This window comes from Eptesicus fuscus, chromosome 9 (assembly GCF_027574615.1).
Source record: "Eptesicus fuscus isolate TK198812 chromosome 9, DD_ASM_mEF_20220401, whole genome shotgun sequence".
Lineage (NCBI taxonomy): Eukaryota > Metazoa > Chordata > Mammalia > Chiroptera > Vespertilionidae > Eptesicus > Eptesicus fuscus.
The window spans coordinates 45,120,527-45,139,788 of NC_072481.1; the positions used below are offsets into that span (position 1 = coordinate 45,120,527).

The 19,262-nt window shown below is 39.7% G+C and overlaps 1 protein-coding gene across 6 annotated transcripts in view; it reads left to right on the top strand.

Moving 5' to 3' along the window:
* UBE2U (ubiquitin conjugating enzyme E2 U) overlaps nt 1–19,262 on the top strand; it is a 58,621-nt gene that overhangs the window by 22,993 nt on the left and 16,366 nt on the right. For 3 of the 6 annotated variants that reach the window (XR_008556951.1, XM_054720854.1, XM_054720855.1), the window contains exons 6-8: nt 2,235–2,283; nt 9,223–9,308; nt 18,101–18,182. Coding sequence is in view for 5 of the 6 variants with exons in the window: in XM_054720854.1 (XP_054576829.1) it covers nt 2,235–2,283; nt 9,223–9,308; nt 18,101–18,182 (217 nt within the window). In the remaining variant the exon portion in view is untranslated. Of the gene's footprint in view, nt 1–2,234; nt 2,284–9,222; nt 9,309–15,260; nt 15,290–18,100; nt 18,187–19,262 lie in introns of those variants that run through there. The other 3 variants (XM_054720856.1, XM_054720857.1, XM_054720858.1) reach the window with 2 other exon arrangements.

The window sequence follows — 19,262 nt, forward strand, 5'->3', positions numbered from 1 at the left end:
GAAAAAGGAGAATATATATATGGGGGTAAGACACCACAGAATCAATAGATAAACCAAAAAAAAAAAAAAAATACAAACACCAAACGCCCAGCAAAGAGGGTTGGGGCAGATTCTGTAGAGGCTGAGTTTATATACTGAAAATAAGATTAAAAATTGGATGAATATGGGGAGGACCTCAATTTAGTATTGAGGACATAGAAAGGGAATAAGTGGATAAGAAGAAAGAGAATAAGAAGAAAATAATAATAATAAATTTACAAAAAAAATGATTTCAAAAATGGTATAAAAATTTAAAATAGCAAATAAAAAATAGTGATAGAAAAATAATGTGAAAAGAAATAGAAAATAAAGCAACAAACAAAAACAGGAAAACAAAGAAGAAAAGAAAAAAAAAGGGATAATAAAAAAATAAAAATAAAAGTGAAAAAAGTGAAGTGTCGTTCCTTTGGCTGGCTTATGATCCCAGTCGTCTGTACTGTACTATTTCTCAGTTTCCCATTGCTGGGGCTGAAGATTTCTTTTTAGGCCAGTTCCTGTGACCTCTCAGGGAGTATTCAGATTCCTTTGTGTCATTCAGAGTGGGATCTGGGTGTGGTTGTATTGGTTGCTTGGAGACTGGAGGGAGGGGCTATCTCTCAGGAGAAAATGGCGACCAGGGCTCAGGTATGACTCAGCACCAGACTCCCTACCACCTCTCCAGGACCGCCCACTCTCCCCAGATTCCACAAGTCCACACCTTCTCCCGCACCTCAGCCACAGGTAAGTGTCTGTATCTGAAAGGTCCTACGAACTAAGTTCAGTGAAGAAAGGCACAGGCCCCAGAGCAGGGAAGGACTGCGTCCCTGCAAACTCCTCTCTTGACAGCACTGTGTGGTCCCGCCAACCCTTCAGGGCTACCTCTGAGCTCAGATCCAAAATCCAGAAGCCAAGGTCCAAAATCCCCTACCTCCTGCAGTCCTGTGGACCCTTTTTTTCACAGTCAGATGCTTTGCCTATCCTCAGGGACACAGCTTGGCACTGTGTGGTTTCTCCCTAACCCTCTGGGCACAGAGGTCCAGCAGACTCTCTTGCCTAGATCCTTGATTTCACCTTTCTCTAGGGGACCTCTGCCCTTCCCAGCTGCATACTGTCTCACCAGCTGAGTCTCCTTCGCCAGTTCGGGCTGAATTCGACTCATTTCAGCCGCTCACTCTATTTGTTCCAGGACAAGGTTCAGGACACGTCCATCTATTCCGCCGCCATTTTGTCTCCTCAATCCTTTAATTCTTAAAAAGAAATCTACTTTCTCCTATTATCCATCTCTTTGTTTTTTGTTCTATATTCTAGAAATTTTTCAGAAAAGTATGTTTCTATTTTTTTCTTCTTGTTTATTTGTTTTGATGACTCCCTTTCATGTTATTGAATTTACTCAAATGTCTAGGATCTTTGACTATTCATATGATGAACATATGGTGAATGGAAAACAGTCATTAAAAAGATGGGGACTATTTAAATACAGATGGACTTGTGGATGGTTTTGTTTCATTACAGGGTTATTCTGTGGAGGATACCCTTAGTTACCATTGGTTAGGCTTGAAGCCATTAGTTAGGCTTGACTATTTCCCCTGAGATAAATCTGGGAGAGATGCTAGCTGCTTACACTCTGGGAGCTGGACAAGGTGAGAGCGTGAGCATCTTATCTCTTCAATATGATTTATTTGATTTAGTCACCAATTTCAGTCCCTTACCACACTCTTGTTCTGCTTTGTGCCTAGTCTCCTCCAGGCTCGAGCCTCTCTGACTCAGTTTCTCCAGAGAGTACACCTTCTTCCTCCTACCTGGGCAGTGGTGACCATCTGGGTGCACAGGATGAGGGGGTCGATTTTGGGTGGCTGCGCTGTTCCTCTCACCTTTCTGAGGTATCTGGCACCTCCAGTTTCTGAATTGTTCCTCATGTTCTGAAGTATAAATCTGCCTACTTTTTATTGTTCCCCTCCCCTCCCCCCCCCCCCAGCATCACGTAGTTAGGTTTCAGATATCTAGGTCCTGCTAGACAAGTTACCCCTTTCCAATGGCATTCCATCTTGAAATTTTTTCTTGCCATCTTTTTTTGGCTCTCCTTGAGGTTTTATACCTTATTTTTATTCCCTTATTACCATTTTATTGAGGGTTTGGAAAGAGTGCACATAAAGCCATGTATTCAATCTTCTAAGTAAAGCAGAATCTTTTCTTTCTTTTTTTTTTTTTCCCCACAGTGGATAAAGACACCTCTGATTTATCTAAAGAATCAGATAAATTTATCAGGTAAGTTTTTCTTCATACAATTCTATGTTAATTTATTTACTAAAGGGCTGTTTATTTAAACTGTTTACATGATTTCTCATAATTGAATTATTTTTTAACTCAGAAAAGGAAGTAGGTATCTTTCCTCTTACAATACATTTTTTTTTAAGTTTTCAGGGAGAACATGGAAAATTATTGAATTCATCTAGATGATTACATTAACATTGAAATGAACTATATGAACTCACCTAGTCTTTTAATTTTGACATTGTTGAAAAGAAAAAGCATGTTGTGAACATAATGAGTACAAACCATTGTAGATAGCAGAAATCCAAGTAATTTAGGAGAAGGTAGGTTCTAGAGAAAATGGTGAGGATGAGGGCAGAAGCCACTTTAACTTTTGGGAGACAACCTGACAATGTGGCATAAATTCAGCCTTGAACACGCACCAGGTATAGGTCAGCATTCTCCTATCTAGTTCTGCAGGTATATGTTGTTTGGCTTTCTAGTTATATAGATGTAGTCCTTTGTCAACAGTCATCAATTTGTATGCTTAATTATTTGCGTTTTACTGAATGCAAATTATACTTTAAGTTGATCTAAAAATAGTCAACTATCTTTACAACTCTTTTTATAAATCTAGTTATTTCAAAATTAAAAAAAAATTTTGACTAAAGGTATCAAAACTTTTTTCAGTGGGTAGAGGAAATGGGTATACTTCCAAATTTCCAAATTCTGGTTCTAAAATATGAGATCATTGCAAGAAAGACAAATTATAGACCAATATCTTTCAGAAACACAGATGCATAAATCTAATCAAAATATTGGCAAATTGAATCCACTGATAGATAAAGCATGATACTACATCATGACCAAGGGGGCTTGATTTCAGGAAAGTCAGGTGGGTTAAAATTTGAAAATCAGTGTAACTCGCTCTGTGAACTAAATAAAGGGGGTGGGGGGAACCCACAAAATGATCTCAATTAATCCAGAAAATACATTTGATAAAATGTAACACCCATTCGTGATAAAAATTCTCAGCAACCTAAGAATGAAAAACAATTTCCTTATCCCAATAAGCTTATACTTAAATGTGAAATGTTGGAGCATTTTTTCTTCTGAGTTTAGGAACAAGACAAGTATCCCATTATCAACACTTCTAGTTAACACTATACTGGAGGTCCTAGCCAGTGCAATGAGGCAAGGAAAAGAAAGACAAGCTCTGAAGTTTGGAAAGAATGAAGTAAATTATCTTTAACAGATAATAGGATTATTTGCATAGTAAAATCCAAATGAAATTACAAAGCTTGAAAATTAATGAGTGAATTCAGCAACAACCCTGACTACAAGGTGAACATTTAAAAACCAACTATATTTGTGTATACTAGCAACCAACACATAGAAAGTGAAATTTTAAAAACACCACTGCAACAACAAAGTTTAACAAAGATGACTAAGACAACTATACTGAAATCTGAAAAATAAATCTGGGGGAAATTTTTAAAGACCTAAAGAAATAGAGATTTGTAACGTTTGCAACTTAGAAAGAGTCAATATTGCTATAATGCCAATTCTTCCCAAATTAATCTATGTATTCAATTCAATCTCATTCAAAATCTCAGCAGTATTTTTCTGGAAATCAACAAGGTGGTTCTCAGCACAATTTACAATAGCTAAGATTTGGAAACAGCCTAAGGGCCCATCACCAGATGAGTGGATTAAAAAACTGTGGTACATCTACACAATGGAATACTATGCCGCTATAAAAAAAGAAGGAACTTTTACCATATGCAACAGCATGGATGGAGCTGGAGAGCATTATGCTAAGCGAAATAAGCCAGTCAGAGAAAGATAAATATCACATGATCTCATTCATATGTGGGATATAATGGACAACATAAACTGATGAACAAAGATAGATCCAGAGACTAAGAAACACTGATCAGACCATCCAACCTCAGAGAGAAGGTGTGTGTGTGTGTGTGTTTGTGTTTGGGGGGGGAGGTGTGTATTAAGAGATCAACCAAAGGACTTGTATGCATGCATATTAGGACACCAATGACACAGACACTGGAGCGGTTGGGGCTTGTCCTAGGGGTGGAAATGGTGGTGGTGGGGTCAGTCAGGATAAAGGAGACATATGTAATACTTGAAACAATAAAAAAGTGAAAAATAAATAAAATGTATCTAGAAATGCAAAGGATTTAGACTAGCAAGGCAATTGAAGAAGGACAAAGAAGATTGACATTCCTAGATATCAAGATGTACTAGAACAGTGGTCGGCAAACCGCGGCTCGCGAGCCACATGCGGCTCTTTGGCCTCTTGAGTTTTTAGCAAAGGCCAGCTTAGGAGTACCCTAATTAAGTTAATAACAATGTACCTACCTATATAGTGTGGCTCTTCCACAAAATACCATGGCCTGGGCAAGTCTATTTTGAAGAAGTGGCATTAAAAGAAGTTTAAGTTTAAAAAATTTGGCTTTCAAAAGAAATTTCAATCATTGTACTGTTGATATTTGGCTCTGTTGACTAATGAGTTTGCCGACCACTGTACTAGAATGTTAGAATAAATTTTGCTCTGGTTGGGTCTTTTTAGGTCAGGTTCCTATCCTCAAACTTGTCACCATTGTTGGACAGGCCCTGACTTAGATCCAGGGGTGGGGGCAGTTCCATCAAACCGAATGACATATACACAATGGGAGAAGAACAAACCAGTTGTTCAGGAGGCAACCACAATGTCCACTGTGACAGCTTTCCTAGTCATAAAATTCTATTGGACCGGAACCTTGTTAAGTAAGAGTTTGTCAGCACAGAGAGCAAAGGAGTCTCTGGCTGGAGCTGCTTGCACAGACACAGAAATGGGATATTACGGTGTGCTCAGGGTCAGCAGGGGGTTCCATGCGATGGTGCCTCTGGGTGTGTGCATGGATGGTGGCAGTAAAGGTTGGAAAAGACTTGATGATGAAGGACCTTGAGTCCTATCAGAAAGAGTTTAGATTTCATCCTGTGGAATTAGGAAATCAACGATGTCTTTCAAACAGAGGCACGATAACCTGGAATAGGGAGAGACTGGGATAGAAAAAAAACAGTTAGGAAGCTGTTTAGAGTTTGCAGGAGAGAAGGGATGGGGTACTTATCTGAGTCCGTTCAGAAGAACTGCTGACACTGGGCACTGAGGGGTGCTGAACGCTCTCCTTGGCTCCTTCCATAGCTGATTTCATTGAATGCTCACAAGAAATGCTGGAGAAACTCTCTCTCTTGGTTTTATAGTTAAGGAAACAGGAGTGGAGGGGTAGGGCCTTTTCCCAGCGTCACACAGCTAATAAGTTAAAGTGCCAGAGTGTTTGCTCCCAGGCCAGGTGATTGCAGAGCCTGTGCTCTTAATCATGACACTAGATGACTAAATACCCAGGGACACTAGGAGCTTAGTCCTTGGGCTTTGTTACGGCTGGCATGCTGCTTCCCTGAAATAGCACTAGCACAATGCTCCGCTCCCCGTAATTTCCCTTTTGTTTCCTTTACTGGCTCCTCTCAGCTATGAACTGGTTTCTGCTCTTTCTTTTCTAAACACTTAATTACTCTTTTGGAGTTTGTTTTCCCTAATGGCGTCATCTATCAACCTTTATGTTGATTTGACCCAAATCTCCTATTTCCAGTCTCAATTTCTCAATCACACTCCTAAAGGTCATCACCTAAAACCCATGTTTAAAATTAAACTCATATTTTACTTCGGTTTCTCTAGGCGCTTTCTATTAATAGCAAAACGAACCGGTCATCTGGGCTTTAGGAGAGAATATTTGACCCTCAAATTCCTTCACCTTTCACACCCTATCAGGCAAGCAGTCCAGTCCATTCTTTGCCATTGACTCATCTCCCCCCTTTTCATAATCTTTGCTCCCATCCTTGTATTAGCTTTCTGTGTCCCTTGCCTGAATTATTACATTTGTTTCTTCAGTTGTCCCCCAGTATTTAATTTCCCATACAATCCACCCTGCATACTAATGCCAGAAAAAAAAAAAACTTACACACTGATTTCATAATTTGCTTGCCTTATTGGAGAACTTCTGATTGCTCTCTATCACCTAATAAATCAAGATTACTGAGTCAACTCTAATCTATTCTCTGCCTAAATCTGAAGACCCTGCATTGCCCAGTTTCGCTTATTTTATCAAATTCCAACGCCTCTGGAATTGGAACTCTCCACTATTCAATTATCTTGTTTCTATCATCTTTCCCCCCAGCACGCCCTGTATGTACACATGCACACACCAGACTCCTTCCCATCTGAGCTGTTAATTGCTGTGTTTCCCTGGCTTAACCCTTTGCACTCGCTTGCTTTTTTCTCGATTCCTTTATTCTACTCGGGATTTAATTTTTTAAATACCCCAGATTTTACAAAGCGCGGCAGTAGAATAAAAAACTGGAGTTTCTTTTCATACAAACTTATTTATTTGGATTTTTTATATTTCAAATTATTGATACATTCAAAGAGTAATTTTAATCTCTATAATTTTTCATGGTGTGATATTTTTTGAAACATTCACCCACATGAAGACCTGGCTTACATTCACATGTTTTGCAAATATAAATCGACTCTCTTCTTCCTCCTTTGATTTTTCTGTTAGAACAAACAACACAATCTTTGTGTTTTTTGTTAGGGTGAGGTGTGATTATATGGAGCTTTCCATCTAAACGTTGCTCTAAGTTAGTGGATAATAATCTACCCCTGGAAGTTAGTGTACCATCTCTGAATTCTCCAACAAGATCATGTACTAGTTTCCTAATAAATTTCACATGCGTTATCGGTTTTTCATTTTTTCTTTTTTGGCATCAGTTGAGACGGCATTTACATTTTACTTGTCCTTTCATACTAATGAAAACAAGAAAAGATACTGGAAAAATAGACAAAATTCCCCCTTCCCCCCGCGGTGAAACTACATGTCGAGTGTGGCTCAACATACGAGCTGCTACCGATGCTAACCGTGTCGAGTCACACTCGACATCTGAGTGCAAAAGGTTAAAATGCTGCTTTCCTTGGTTCCAGGGCCACATCCCAAGTCACTCTTTCCCTTTTGGCTCCAAAACAAAGTTATATTTCCCTATTACAACCTCTTCTGCTTACTGCCATTGCCAAAGAAGTACCTGCCAGAATCATCTCCAGATGCTTGTGTTAAACACTGCAACACTTCACTATGTTAATATGTAAAGCTATGCTATTTACTAATTCAGGTAGACATCTTATTTTCCCCAGTTATGAGCTCTGATGTTCAGTTTTAAATGATGTCTTCTACTTTTTCATATTCGTAATGCTTAAAATAGTCCTGGTATTGGTTGAAACTATAAACACGTGCATTTGTTTATACTGTGTCTACCCCTGTAAACTTAGCCATTTACCTGAATAGTAATAAACTCGTTACTGTTCTCTTCTTTTAAGGGGCCATTTCCTTAACAGAAGTGAAAATGCAAATATTCTCAGGTGTTTAGGACATTCTTTGTATATTCAAGCTATACTAAAGTTATGCCTTTTAGGGTAAAATTTTTAATTATTCTGGAGGAAGAAAAGAAAGCCCCCGAGGCTAACAGTTTGAAATTGAGCAGGACACTGTTGGGGAGGGGGGAGGGTCAGGGGTCATCGTCAAACAGACAAAAAACAATGGAGACTATTGTGCCTGAAGATGGTGTATTTTTTTTTCATGAGACAGTGTGTTGACAGTTTCCTTCCTCTTGGGTCATTGTTGTCTGCTAAATGATCTGTGACAGCAAATTGATCATAAGCTTTTTCATGCAGGAGATATAATGCAGCCTTTCATTTTGTTACCTCCGTTGCCAAATGCCGAAACATTTCTTTGGGAAACTAATGTTAGTTTAGTATATCATTTAGTAGTAGAGAGCACCACCTTGTATTCTGGAAGCAATAATAGCAGTGATTCATTTATCTTCAACAAGTTTCAGATTCCTGCATAGGTGTGATTGCAAAAGCAATAACACGTTTGGAAAAACATTAGTCTTAAAATGAGGTGTCTGCAATTATCATTTAAAGAAATGAATGCATTAACACATTTAGATTTTGCCCCATTCGTTTCAAAATTTAGTCAAATACTTACTTTAAGGCACCTATAAAAATTAATGCTAAGTAGACCTGTTCTAACGGAAAAGTTGCTTCTTCCTCCAGAAAGCTAGGAACTTAAAATGGAACCAAGACATAAGGCCTTTTACATTTGATGCTTAGCCATCTCAGCCAGTCAGGTAGTGAGCTCACAGGCCTGAAAAATATCCCTAAGTAATGTTTTGTTTGTAGAACGTTGAGAATCTCTGCCCTCAAGAAATCTGTAGGAAAAACAAAAAAAATGGAAAGGCAGTTATTTAAGAGACTATTTCACAGTTGCTGTTTAATACTTTATAGCAACCAATGCTTTCCCATTAGGACGGGAATATTAGCCTGGGGAAGTAAAACCACAAGCAGGAATCCCAGAAAAGAGCTGCAGGTTCTGCTTTGATAATAGCCAAATTCTGTGTCAAAATTAAACTAATATCAATGCTGATGTTTCATTTCTCCTCATAATAAAATAGAAATAAAGGTGATTTGACTAACATTTGGCATAGTAATGTAAGACAAGTATTTATTGAAGAAAGACAATGTACAGGTATGATCCTTTCCTTGAAGTTCTTGTTTAGTTAGCCATGAGAGGCAGATAACTTACACCTGCTGATGTTTTTTATATACTACACACATGGGTGCACATTTATATCTATTATTGAAAAATGATTTGGATGGGTTTTCATTTTTGTGATTTGTGTGTATTAGTGGAGGAATTAATATGTCAGGTTTGTTAGAAACTGCAAATCAGTTTAATGTCTTGTGACAAGATATTGTTATCTAAAGCAGTCCACTCTGATAAAATAATTTTAAAAAGCAAACTTGCAAACTACTCATTGTCTGATTTTAATTTATGTTTTCAGAGCAATTAAAGTTTCATTTGACGATTACCACAAGACCTGGTCTGAAATAGCTACGTCCCAAGCTGCTGAGTGTTTCAGAACCCCAAGTAAGCCGGCCGGTCTCATCCCACCCTGTGTCCTTGTGGTGTATATTCATCTCGCAATTATCCTCAGCTTGTCTTGCTTTTAAAGACTAGCTGACATGTATTTGCAATTTGAAGGTGATAAACTTCTCTGTTTGTTCTACATAATAATCATCAACTTAATTTAGTTCCTCTTTTGCTTAGCACCTTGGACTGGCATCTGATTAAAAGCCAGAAGGAAAGACAGGCAATTGGAGGAATAAAAGATGACAGTCTCTATCTTAAGAGGTTTACTTTACTCCCCTCAACCCAGAAAGAAGCCTTCATAGCAGAAGGAACCTTTTTTGATTCTAAACACTATAAATCTTCAAAGCCAGAGAACATATTAAGTAGAAAGATACACACACACACACACACACACACACACACACACTCTCATATAAAACTAGGGCTTTCAATTATATCAATCTAAGGCCATCATACATTAGGAATTAAAAAGACAGGGGACACCTGGACAACTTTGGAGTCCCATTTAATCAAATCTCTAGAGTACTATTTCATTATTTGGGTCAAGGTAGGTTATCCAGTCGATACACAGTTAGTGAAATACGATTTTGCTTCAGCTATTCTGCTGAATGGTACATTCTGAAATTGCCAGTGACTTCCCAATTCCCAGATTCAGTGATTATTTTTCAGTCTTTATCTTGTACTCTCATCAGCTATGCTGTCCTTGCATTAGATAACACTGTATATCCTATATAATAAAGAGGTAATATGCAAATTGACTGTCATGCCCTCAGACAAGATGGCCGCCCCCATGTGGTCACAAGATGGCCAGCAGGGGAGGGCAGTTAGGGGCGACCAGGCCGGCAGGGGAAGACAGTTGGGGGCAACGGGGCCGGCAGGGGAGAGCAGTTGGAGGTGATAGGGCTGGCAGGGGAGCAGTTAGGTGTCGATCAGGCTGGCAGGGGAGTGGTTAGGTGTCGATCAGGCTGGCAGGCAGAAGCAGTTGGGGGCAATCAGGCAGGCAGTCAAGTGGTTGGGAGCCAGCAGTCCCAGATTGTGAGAAGGATGTCCCAGATTGGAGAGGGTGCAGGCTGGGCTGAGGGACACCCCCTCCCCCAGTGCACAAATTTTGTGCACTGGGCCTCTAATATATATATATGTTTGTGTATGTATGTGTATATATATATATACACACACACACACAATGTGTGTGTGTGAGAAAGAAAAAAAAAATATATATATATATATGACATGCATATTTTCCTCTTCTCTTAGCAATCCTCTGCCTCTTGCCTTAGAAAAAACTGTTATTCAGCCCGCTCAACACACTTTCTCTAAGAGACCTCATCCACCACTCTGGTCTTCATTAGCCTGCCTTCCTGTAATCCCTAAAGCCTCATCACTAGTCAGGTCCTCACCTGGATTCTGCATGCATGTTTACAACTGAGCATGAACATCTCACCTACAGGTGTTCAGGCATCTTACACTTAAGATGTCCTGAAGTGAATTCATTTCCTTGCCCTAAAACCTTACCCTTTATTACCTCTCTAGATTAGTGTAGATCACCATTATTACATTTACTAGTACTTGCCTGAACCAGAATTACAGAAGTTTCCTAGACCTCTTTATCACCCTCATTAAGTCTTGTTGATTTTATCTCCTACAACATCATGAAAGTTTTCCCTCCACTTCACACTGCCCCATAACCACTGCCTTCATTTGTGGTCTCATCAAATTTCACCTCATCATTTTGATGATCTCATAATTGGTTTCAATAGAACAAAATATTGCACAGACAAAGATTTCTAGTTTTAAGGCACAAATTATAGCCAAAAGGTAGCACTTAGCTTAACATATATAAAAAATGTAAGTTGGATCTTTCAGGATGTTGGATAATAATTATTTTGTGAATAAACATTACCCTCCTCACTCACTCATGGATTAATGGTTAAGAAACATAACTTAAGGTGCTTCAAGAGACACAGTCTTACTCTGGACGGCTGGCTCAGTTGGTTTAGCATTGTCCTGTGCACCAAAAGGTCACTGGTTCAAGTCCCAGTCAGGGCACCACTTGCCCAGGTTGACCATAAGCTGTTTCTCTCACATCAATGTTCCTCTCTCTCTTCTCCTCTCCCTTCCTCTCTCTTTCTCAAATCAATACACACACACACACACACACACACACACACACGTGTGTGTGTGTGTGTGTGTGTGTGTGTGTGTGTATACTAGAGTCCTGGTGCACGAAATTCGTGCATGGGGTGGGGGGGGGAGGTGTCCCTCAGCCCAGCCTGCACCCTCTCCAATCTGGGATATCCCTCTCACAATCCAGGACTGCTGGCTCCCAACTGCTCACCTGCCTGCCTGCCTGATTGCCCCTAACCGCTTCTGCCTGCCAGCCTGATCACCCCCTAACCACTCCCCTGCCAGCCTGATCGACACCTAACTGCTCCCCTGCTGGCCAGATTGCCTCTAACTGCCCTCCTCTGCTGGCCTGATCACCCCCAACTGCCCTCCTCTGCTGGCCCGGTCACCCCTAACTGTCCTCCCCTACAGGCCTGGTCACCCCCAACTGCCCTCCCCTGCAGGCCTGGTCACCCCCAACTGCCCTCCTCTGCTGGCCTGGTCACCCCTAACTGTCCTCCCCTGCAGGCCTGGTCACCCCCAACTGCCCTTCTCTGCAGGCCTGGTCACCCCTAACTGTCCTCCCCTACAGGCCTGGTCACCCCCAACTGCCCTCCCCTGCTGGCATGGCCACCCCCAACTGCCCTCCCCTGCAGGCCTGGTCCCTCCCAACTGCCTTCCCCTGCAGGCCTGGTCCCTTTCAACTGCCCTCCCCTGCCGGCCATCTTGTGGCAACCATATTGTATCCACATGGGGGCAGCCATCTTTGACCACATGGGGGCGACCATCTTGTGTGTTGGAGTAACAGTCAACTTGCATATTACTCTTTTATTAAATAGGATATATATATATATATATATATATATATATATATATATATAGAGAGAGAGAGAGAGAGAGAGAGGGAGAGAGAGAGAGACTGTCTCTATCCATATAAATAATTTTATTCTTTTTGATACCAGGGTATGTGAATGTTTACTTCATTTCAGAAGTTAGTGATTGGTTGCTGTTCAGTCAATTCAGCAAACATGTCTTGAGTGCCTACTATGTGTGAGGCACTGAGGAGCTCAGGTGCATTCCAGGAAGCAGAAACCCTTAACAAACACTGTCAAGAGGCAGTTGGGACATTGAGGGAATGACTCAGCGTCCACCTCCTTCAACTAAAAACCACACCGATTGGTAGAGAATGGCTTTTTATGGGATAACATGTAAAGATAGGGAGGCATTTGGAGACTCCAAACTGCTAGGGGGAAAAAATGAAGCTTATGCCAAAAATTAATAAAATTTGGAAATTATTGTGTTGCACTAAGGAACAATTTAAAATGGAAGGATAATGAAACGCCACTGACTGCAGTTCCTTCTTCAAAAGAGTCTGATACAACGTTTTTAACATGGTTCTTCTTTCTGTGTCACTAACCTAGCCTGTAATTCACCCTCTTTGCGAAGGCAATAGCTGGTCATGGTTACCTCTAGCCCAGAAGAATTTCTGAGACTTTGATTCCAGCCCTTGGTGCAATATTTCTTCATCACCCTGACTCTTCTTCCCTCAGGGATTTGTTATAAGAATGTTTCAAGAGCTTTCTTTTAATAATAACCAGCACTTAATTTTAAAAAAATAAATATAAATATTACATCTGCTGCTGGCCATTTTGTCTTTGGATAATTCAGCTGGATGAGATCCAGTACTACTTTTTTTATCAGCCTAATTTCCTGGCAATAATAAAGACGAAGCTTTTAGATTATAGAATGTGTCTTCAACTACTCAGAAATAAAAGGGAAACTTCTAATAACTTCATTTTCTGCAGTTTCAATCTTATCACTGGAAATATTATTAAGCTCTTGTGCATATTTTTACAAGCTTTTTATTTTATGAATAGTGATGAGTGGTTATATTGGGGTAATAACTCTTTTCCACTTCTTTGTGGCACAAATCTATCAATAGTCATGTATGCCATAATAATAGTACGTTTATTCTTGTCTAGCATGGTTTCCAGAGTATATTCTGTATTATGTTTTGTAATCACCCCAATGTTATTCTTTTATTTGTTTATCAACAAATATTTATTAAACATCTAACAAGTGTCATGCACAGTGGCATATCAACCCAATGAGCTAGGCATTATTTTTATAACTCTGTTTTACAAGTGAGAAAACTAAGACCAAGGCAAGCTAAGTAATTTACCTAAGGTCACACATGTAAGAGGGAATATCATGTATCAGTCAAGAGTGTAAATTCTGGAGCCAGATTGTTGAGAGTTAATCATGGCTCTGCCATTTACTAGCTGTGTGGCATTTGGGTAAATTTCTTAACCTCTCTGTGTCCCAGTTCCTTTGTCTGTAAGATAAGAATGACTACAGCACACACCTCATAGGCTGAAGCACTTATAGCTGCACCTGGCACATGAGTGTTCAATAAGTGTGGTTATTATTAATTAGTACAAATAGACTGTGGCCCAAGGACTTGAACCAGATCCTCTGACTCCACAGTTATTGCTTCTTGTCATACTATACTGACTTTATAATATGATATAAAGTGTTTATTTCTTTATAGCCTGAGATTATTTTTAGTTGAATTTATTGGGGTTACATTTGTTAATAATATTATATAGGCTTAAGGGGTTCAATTCTATATGGCCTGAGGTTTAAATTCAAACTCTGAAGAATATGCAGTACGTGTTTTAATAATTATAATTATTAGTCCATAATCATAGGCAATCATATGGGAAAACGTATGAATGATCCACCGTTCTCTGTCCATCACTATAGAATGGCAAATTAAAAGCTTGGCAGAGAACAAACCACTACATCTGGTTGTGGGCAACAGCACCTTAACGACAGAATATGATTCCCATAAGGAAATGTTTATGTTTGAGGAAAAGAATTCCTTCAGACCAGTGTACCCTGTAATATTGAGCGGGGGCTTCCTGATGTTTGCTGTCATCAAGACAGGCCAAACAGCCTGAAGCATCCTGGGGATGCTTGCTTTCACCCTAGGAGACTTTCATTCTTTGAGTCTTTGAGCCAGAAACAAGGGCAAGTGTCTCCGAACTGCATTTAGTCTTGAGAGGCAGTATCATCTAATCCTCATGCCTGGTTCTAAGCCTTGACTGCTCATTAGAACCCCAGAGGAGCTTGTAAAAATTCCCATGTAAAGGGCACACCCCCAGACCAATTACATCAAGAGCTCTGGGAGCAAGACCAGGCAGCAATAGCTTTTAAAGCTCCCCAGGTGATTACAATGTGCAACCAAGGTTAGAAAGGCTCTAGCAGGAAGAGTATGATGCCAGAAGTTCGAGACTCCTTAGCCCTGTACCAGTTTGCCACATACAGTAAAGTGAATTTAGGTTAGTCATTTAATGCTTTGTACCTCATTTTTTTTCATGTCTATTCATTGACAAAATTTTATTTCAAGTTGCTCTATGGTTAGTATGAGATAATATGTGTGAAAATAAAACCTGCTAAGGCAAGTTGGTGCCATTATATTTCTTTGGACATTGGCAGTCCCAGTAGTAGAAAAAAAATTTTTTTAAAGATCAACCTATACAGATGTTGGAAAAGAGGTGTGTCATGGCAAAAACAGAGTAGAAACAATACCTGGTAATCCTTGGGAGGGAAGGAAGAAATGTTATGGAGGCGGTAGAAGTTGATTTTCTATCACAAACCACAAAGGCCAAGATACGGTAATGATGGGGGAATTTCAACTTCAAGAACCTCTGATAGAATCTTACTGGTCCTTTCTTCTTTATCTCTCTCCTGTGCTCCTGAGCTCTTTCTTTTTCTCCTGTCCTCATTCCTCCATTATTTTCCTCCAATCAACATGATTTATTGAACATCTTCTATCTTGAGGCAATGGACTGTGTGTTGGAGACAAGAAGGTAAGTACTATGGTAAGCTTACTGAGGAGTTTACAAGCAGGTGGTCAGAGACAGATAAGTGAAAAAAATTATAGGGATAAAATAGGCATATTAAACGTTTGTACAAATACTGGGACTTTTTTTTTTTTAAATCTTTCAGCAGAGAAAACAATGAATAAAATAAGTCAATGATGTCAAATTAATGGGAATAGTCAGGAAAGATGACCACGCCATTTGGGGTTTCATCCTATCTAATAAAAGAGTAATAAGCAAATTGACCATCACTCCAACACACAAGAAGGCTGCCCCCATGTGGTCAAAGATGGCTTTCCCCATGTGGACACAAGATGGCCACCACAGATGGCCAGCAGGGGAGGGCAGTTAGGAGGGACCAGGACTGCAAGGGAGGGCAGTTGTGGGCAATCAGGCCAGCAGGGGAGGGCAGTTGGGAGGGATCAGGCCTGCAAGGGAGGGCAGTTGGGGGTGATCAAGCTTGCAGGGGAGGGCAGTTAGGGGTGACCAGGCCGGCAGAGGAGGGAAGTTGGAGGCGACCGGGCCTGCAGGGAAGGGCAGTTGGGGGGGACCCAGGCCAGCAGGGGAGGACAGTTGGGTGGGACCAGGCCTGCAGGGGAGGGCAGTTAGGGGTGACCAGGCCTGCAGGGAAGGGCAGTTAGGGGCAAACAGGCTGGCAGGGGAGCAGTTAGGCATCAATCAGACTGACAGGAGTGTGGTTAGGGGGTGATCAGGCTGGCAGGCAGAAGCGGTTAGGGGCAATCAGGAAGGCAGGCAGGTGAGCAGTTGGGAGCCAGCAGTCCTGGATTGTGAGAGGGATGTCTGACTGCCCATTTAAACGGGCAGTCAGACATCCTTCGAGGGGTCCCAGATTGGAGAGGGTGCAGGCTGGGCTGAGGGACACCCCCCCCATGCACGAATTTCGTGCACCGGGCCTCTAGTAATATATAAGAAAGAGACTGCTGTACATATTCAAATAGAAAATGTAGGAAAGGCAATTTCAAAAAATTAAGGGAATATATAAATTATCCTTGATTAGAATTTTAAATTTTGTCTAAGTAATACATAGTCACAATGAGAAGACTTTACTCAATCTTTTGTTTGTTCATCTGTAAAGTGGGTATTATAGTGGTAACCATGGTATTCGTACTTTACAAGTGCCCAGTATTTAGTAAAAACTCTATTAATATTAGTTATTATAATCATCTGAAGGAAACAATGAGACCTCACTAAGAATTGTTGGGAGCTCAGATTTCCTTCTTTAATGGAAGAGAGGAGTATATATCCAAATACCAATAAAAACAATATTAATAAAACCTCTAAGAATATATATATATATATATATATACATATATATATATATATGCTTATGTATGATTAAAGCAAGAAAAGAATTTTTTAAATATTTTTATTGCTTTCGGAGAGGAAGGGAGAAGAGGGAATGAAACATCAATGATGAGAATCATTGATTGGCTGCCTCCTGCACGCCCCCTACTGGAACCCTGGCATATGCCCTTGACCAGAATGGAACCTAGGACCCTGTAGTCCTAAGGCTGAAACTCTATCCACTGAGCCAAACTGGCTAGGGCACAAGAAAAGAAATTAAAGTATAGATAGGAACATTGCTAGTGAAAATCATGTAATATTAATAAAAGAAAATTACTCAATTTAAATGTTGTTTTTATCAGTGACAAATTTCATCAGGCAAGAAGGGGATAATCAATCATTGGTAAGAACTAAGTTCCAGATATTGGCAAGATTGGTAGAGACATCTAGTTGGTTAAATAGTTCACGACTGTAAACCTAGGACAATTAAAAGAAACAGAGAGATGATAGACAGACAGACAGATAGACAAATAAATATGGTATACATGTGTGTTTGATCTGGATCTAATTGTATTTTATGCAAAATCTACCAGTGCCTTAACATTATAGATGTCAATAAATTTTATGTGAATTTGAAGGCCTAAGTTTTATAATTAACCACAAAGATATGAGCAAGTGGTGTAATGTGATTTCCACAAAATACTAATGCAGATCCAAGATGTAGCACACAGATTGAGGGAAGTAGTAAGTGACTGGGCTGGTCCTGGATGCAAACTTTAATAGGAGCATCAACAAATGTCATTGCCAGGATGGTGAGGATGGTTGGGTCCCTGGAAAATCATGTCTTAGAAATAGTTGTGGGAACTGAGGCTGCCCTGAGAGCTATTGCCAAATATTAGAAGGGCTCTCTCCCACGGGGGAGGAATGAGCTTGCCAAACAGCTCCAGAGGTCAGACCTGGACCAGTGGAAACTCAGCACGCAGATGAAGGAAGGACACCGTGACTTTCTGTCTGTCAGTGGGAAGGCAGCTCCTCAGCTACAAAGAGGGGAGTGTTTTGTTGTTAGCAAAGGATTCATTTACAGGTTGGATGGTCATCTGTTGCAGATTCTTTGGGAAAGATCAAGATCTGTAATGTCACTTCGAACACCAAGATTTTACTTTGCTACTTAAAGTGCTAAGTTAGAATTTTGTTAAACTATGGTGTCTATAGTTTCTATAGGAGTTATTTTAACACCTTCTTCATCACTATAAATGATACATAAACAAATATCATTATAATGAAAAGTTTTTAAGTCACAATCTACTTATTTCAAACAATATCCAATATTACCAAAGGAAAAAATATGAAAAGTCTCTGAACATTATCACATGATTTGTATTATATTATGTAGATCATTGCCACATATCAACTTAATGAGAAGTGGATTATTTTAAACTTTGAACTATCATTAAAGAATGCATATATAGCTTCTTTTTTATACTCTAATTTCAGTGCTCGAGGATCCAGGTTTCATTGGACAGTATCATAAATGGAAGAAAATGGAGCGAAAACATCAGAAAGAATGGAATTTAAAGTAAGTAATCTTAAGTATCTGGAATATATTATCCTATTAACTTGAAAAAGATCGACGATTCCACTTTCTACTATCTAACTGAACCATCAGAAGAAACCCTTTGGAAAGAACTGATGCTTTTTTTTTTCCTAAACATAACAAAAATAAGAAGTATTATTTTTTTTCTCTTTCATATGAATCCAGGTGGGAAACATCTTTGCTACCTATTGGTTGCCAAAAATGGATAAAGGACATGAGGAATAGGAAAAAAAAACCTTAACTTGTTTATATATCATCAAATAGCTTTTCATCCTTCTCAGAGTTCCAAATATGTTTCCTCTCCCACAAATTTCTCACTCAGGAACCGAATATATGACATCTAATGAGAAAGTATGTCGTAAAGTACAGAAATAAAGTACGATTGTATCTTCAGAAATCAGACTCTTAAGGAAGGAATCTCACTCAGTCTCATCTTGGGCTCTTGACTTCCAAAGGCAGTGGTTTTTGTTGTTGTTGTTGTTTTGCTTCATGATGCAAGAGCGAAGACTTCGTCTCCGCTCTGCGGTGTGGGTTGGGTTGTAGTATCATTTATCCTGGGGGGCTTACTTCAAAGTACTGAGTGTGCTGCCACAAAGCTAGGGGAATTAAATACCACCCCCTTTTCCTTTTTTTTTTCTTTTTTGCATTAACCTCATTATTTTAGATCTTTGACTTGTTAGCATGTGAACTCTTTTCTAGATGGAAATACAGGATCAGTAAACATAATGTGCTGTATTTTGGATTTGTGTAGGAATCGAGGCTCTTAAAATATACTTTCCTGCCCTTCAGCATCAGACTTCAGATTGGGTTTTCAGTAGGATATTCTTTTTCCAGTTGACTCTGGCAACAACTCCTCTTTAAGCCAAAGTGGAGAAAAGCTCTTCCATTAGATGCCTTTCTGTTTTCAGAATAAATTATAGGTAGTAGAGAAGTTTTATTAAACAGAATTTGAAATGCACGCATGGTTGTTTTGTTTTTTCTTGAAGTCATGTTTTAAGTTTCATTTAAGAGTTAAAGAAACATGCTTAGAACATAAAGTTCATTTTGCTTTGACGTGACTTC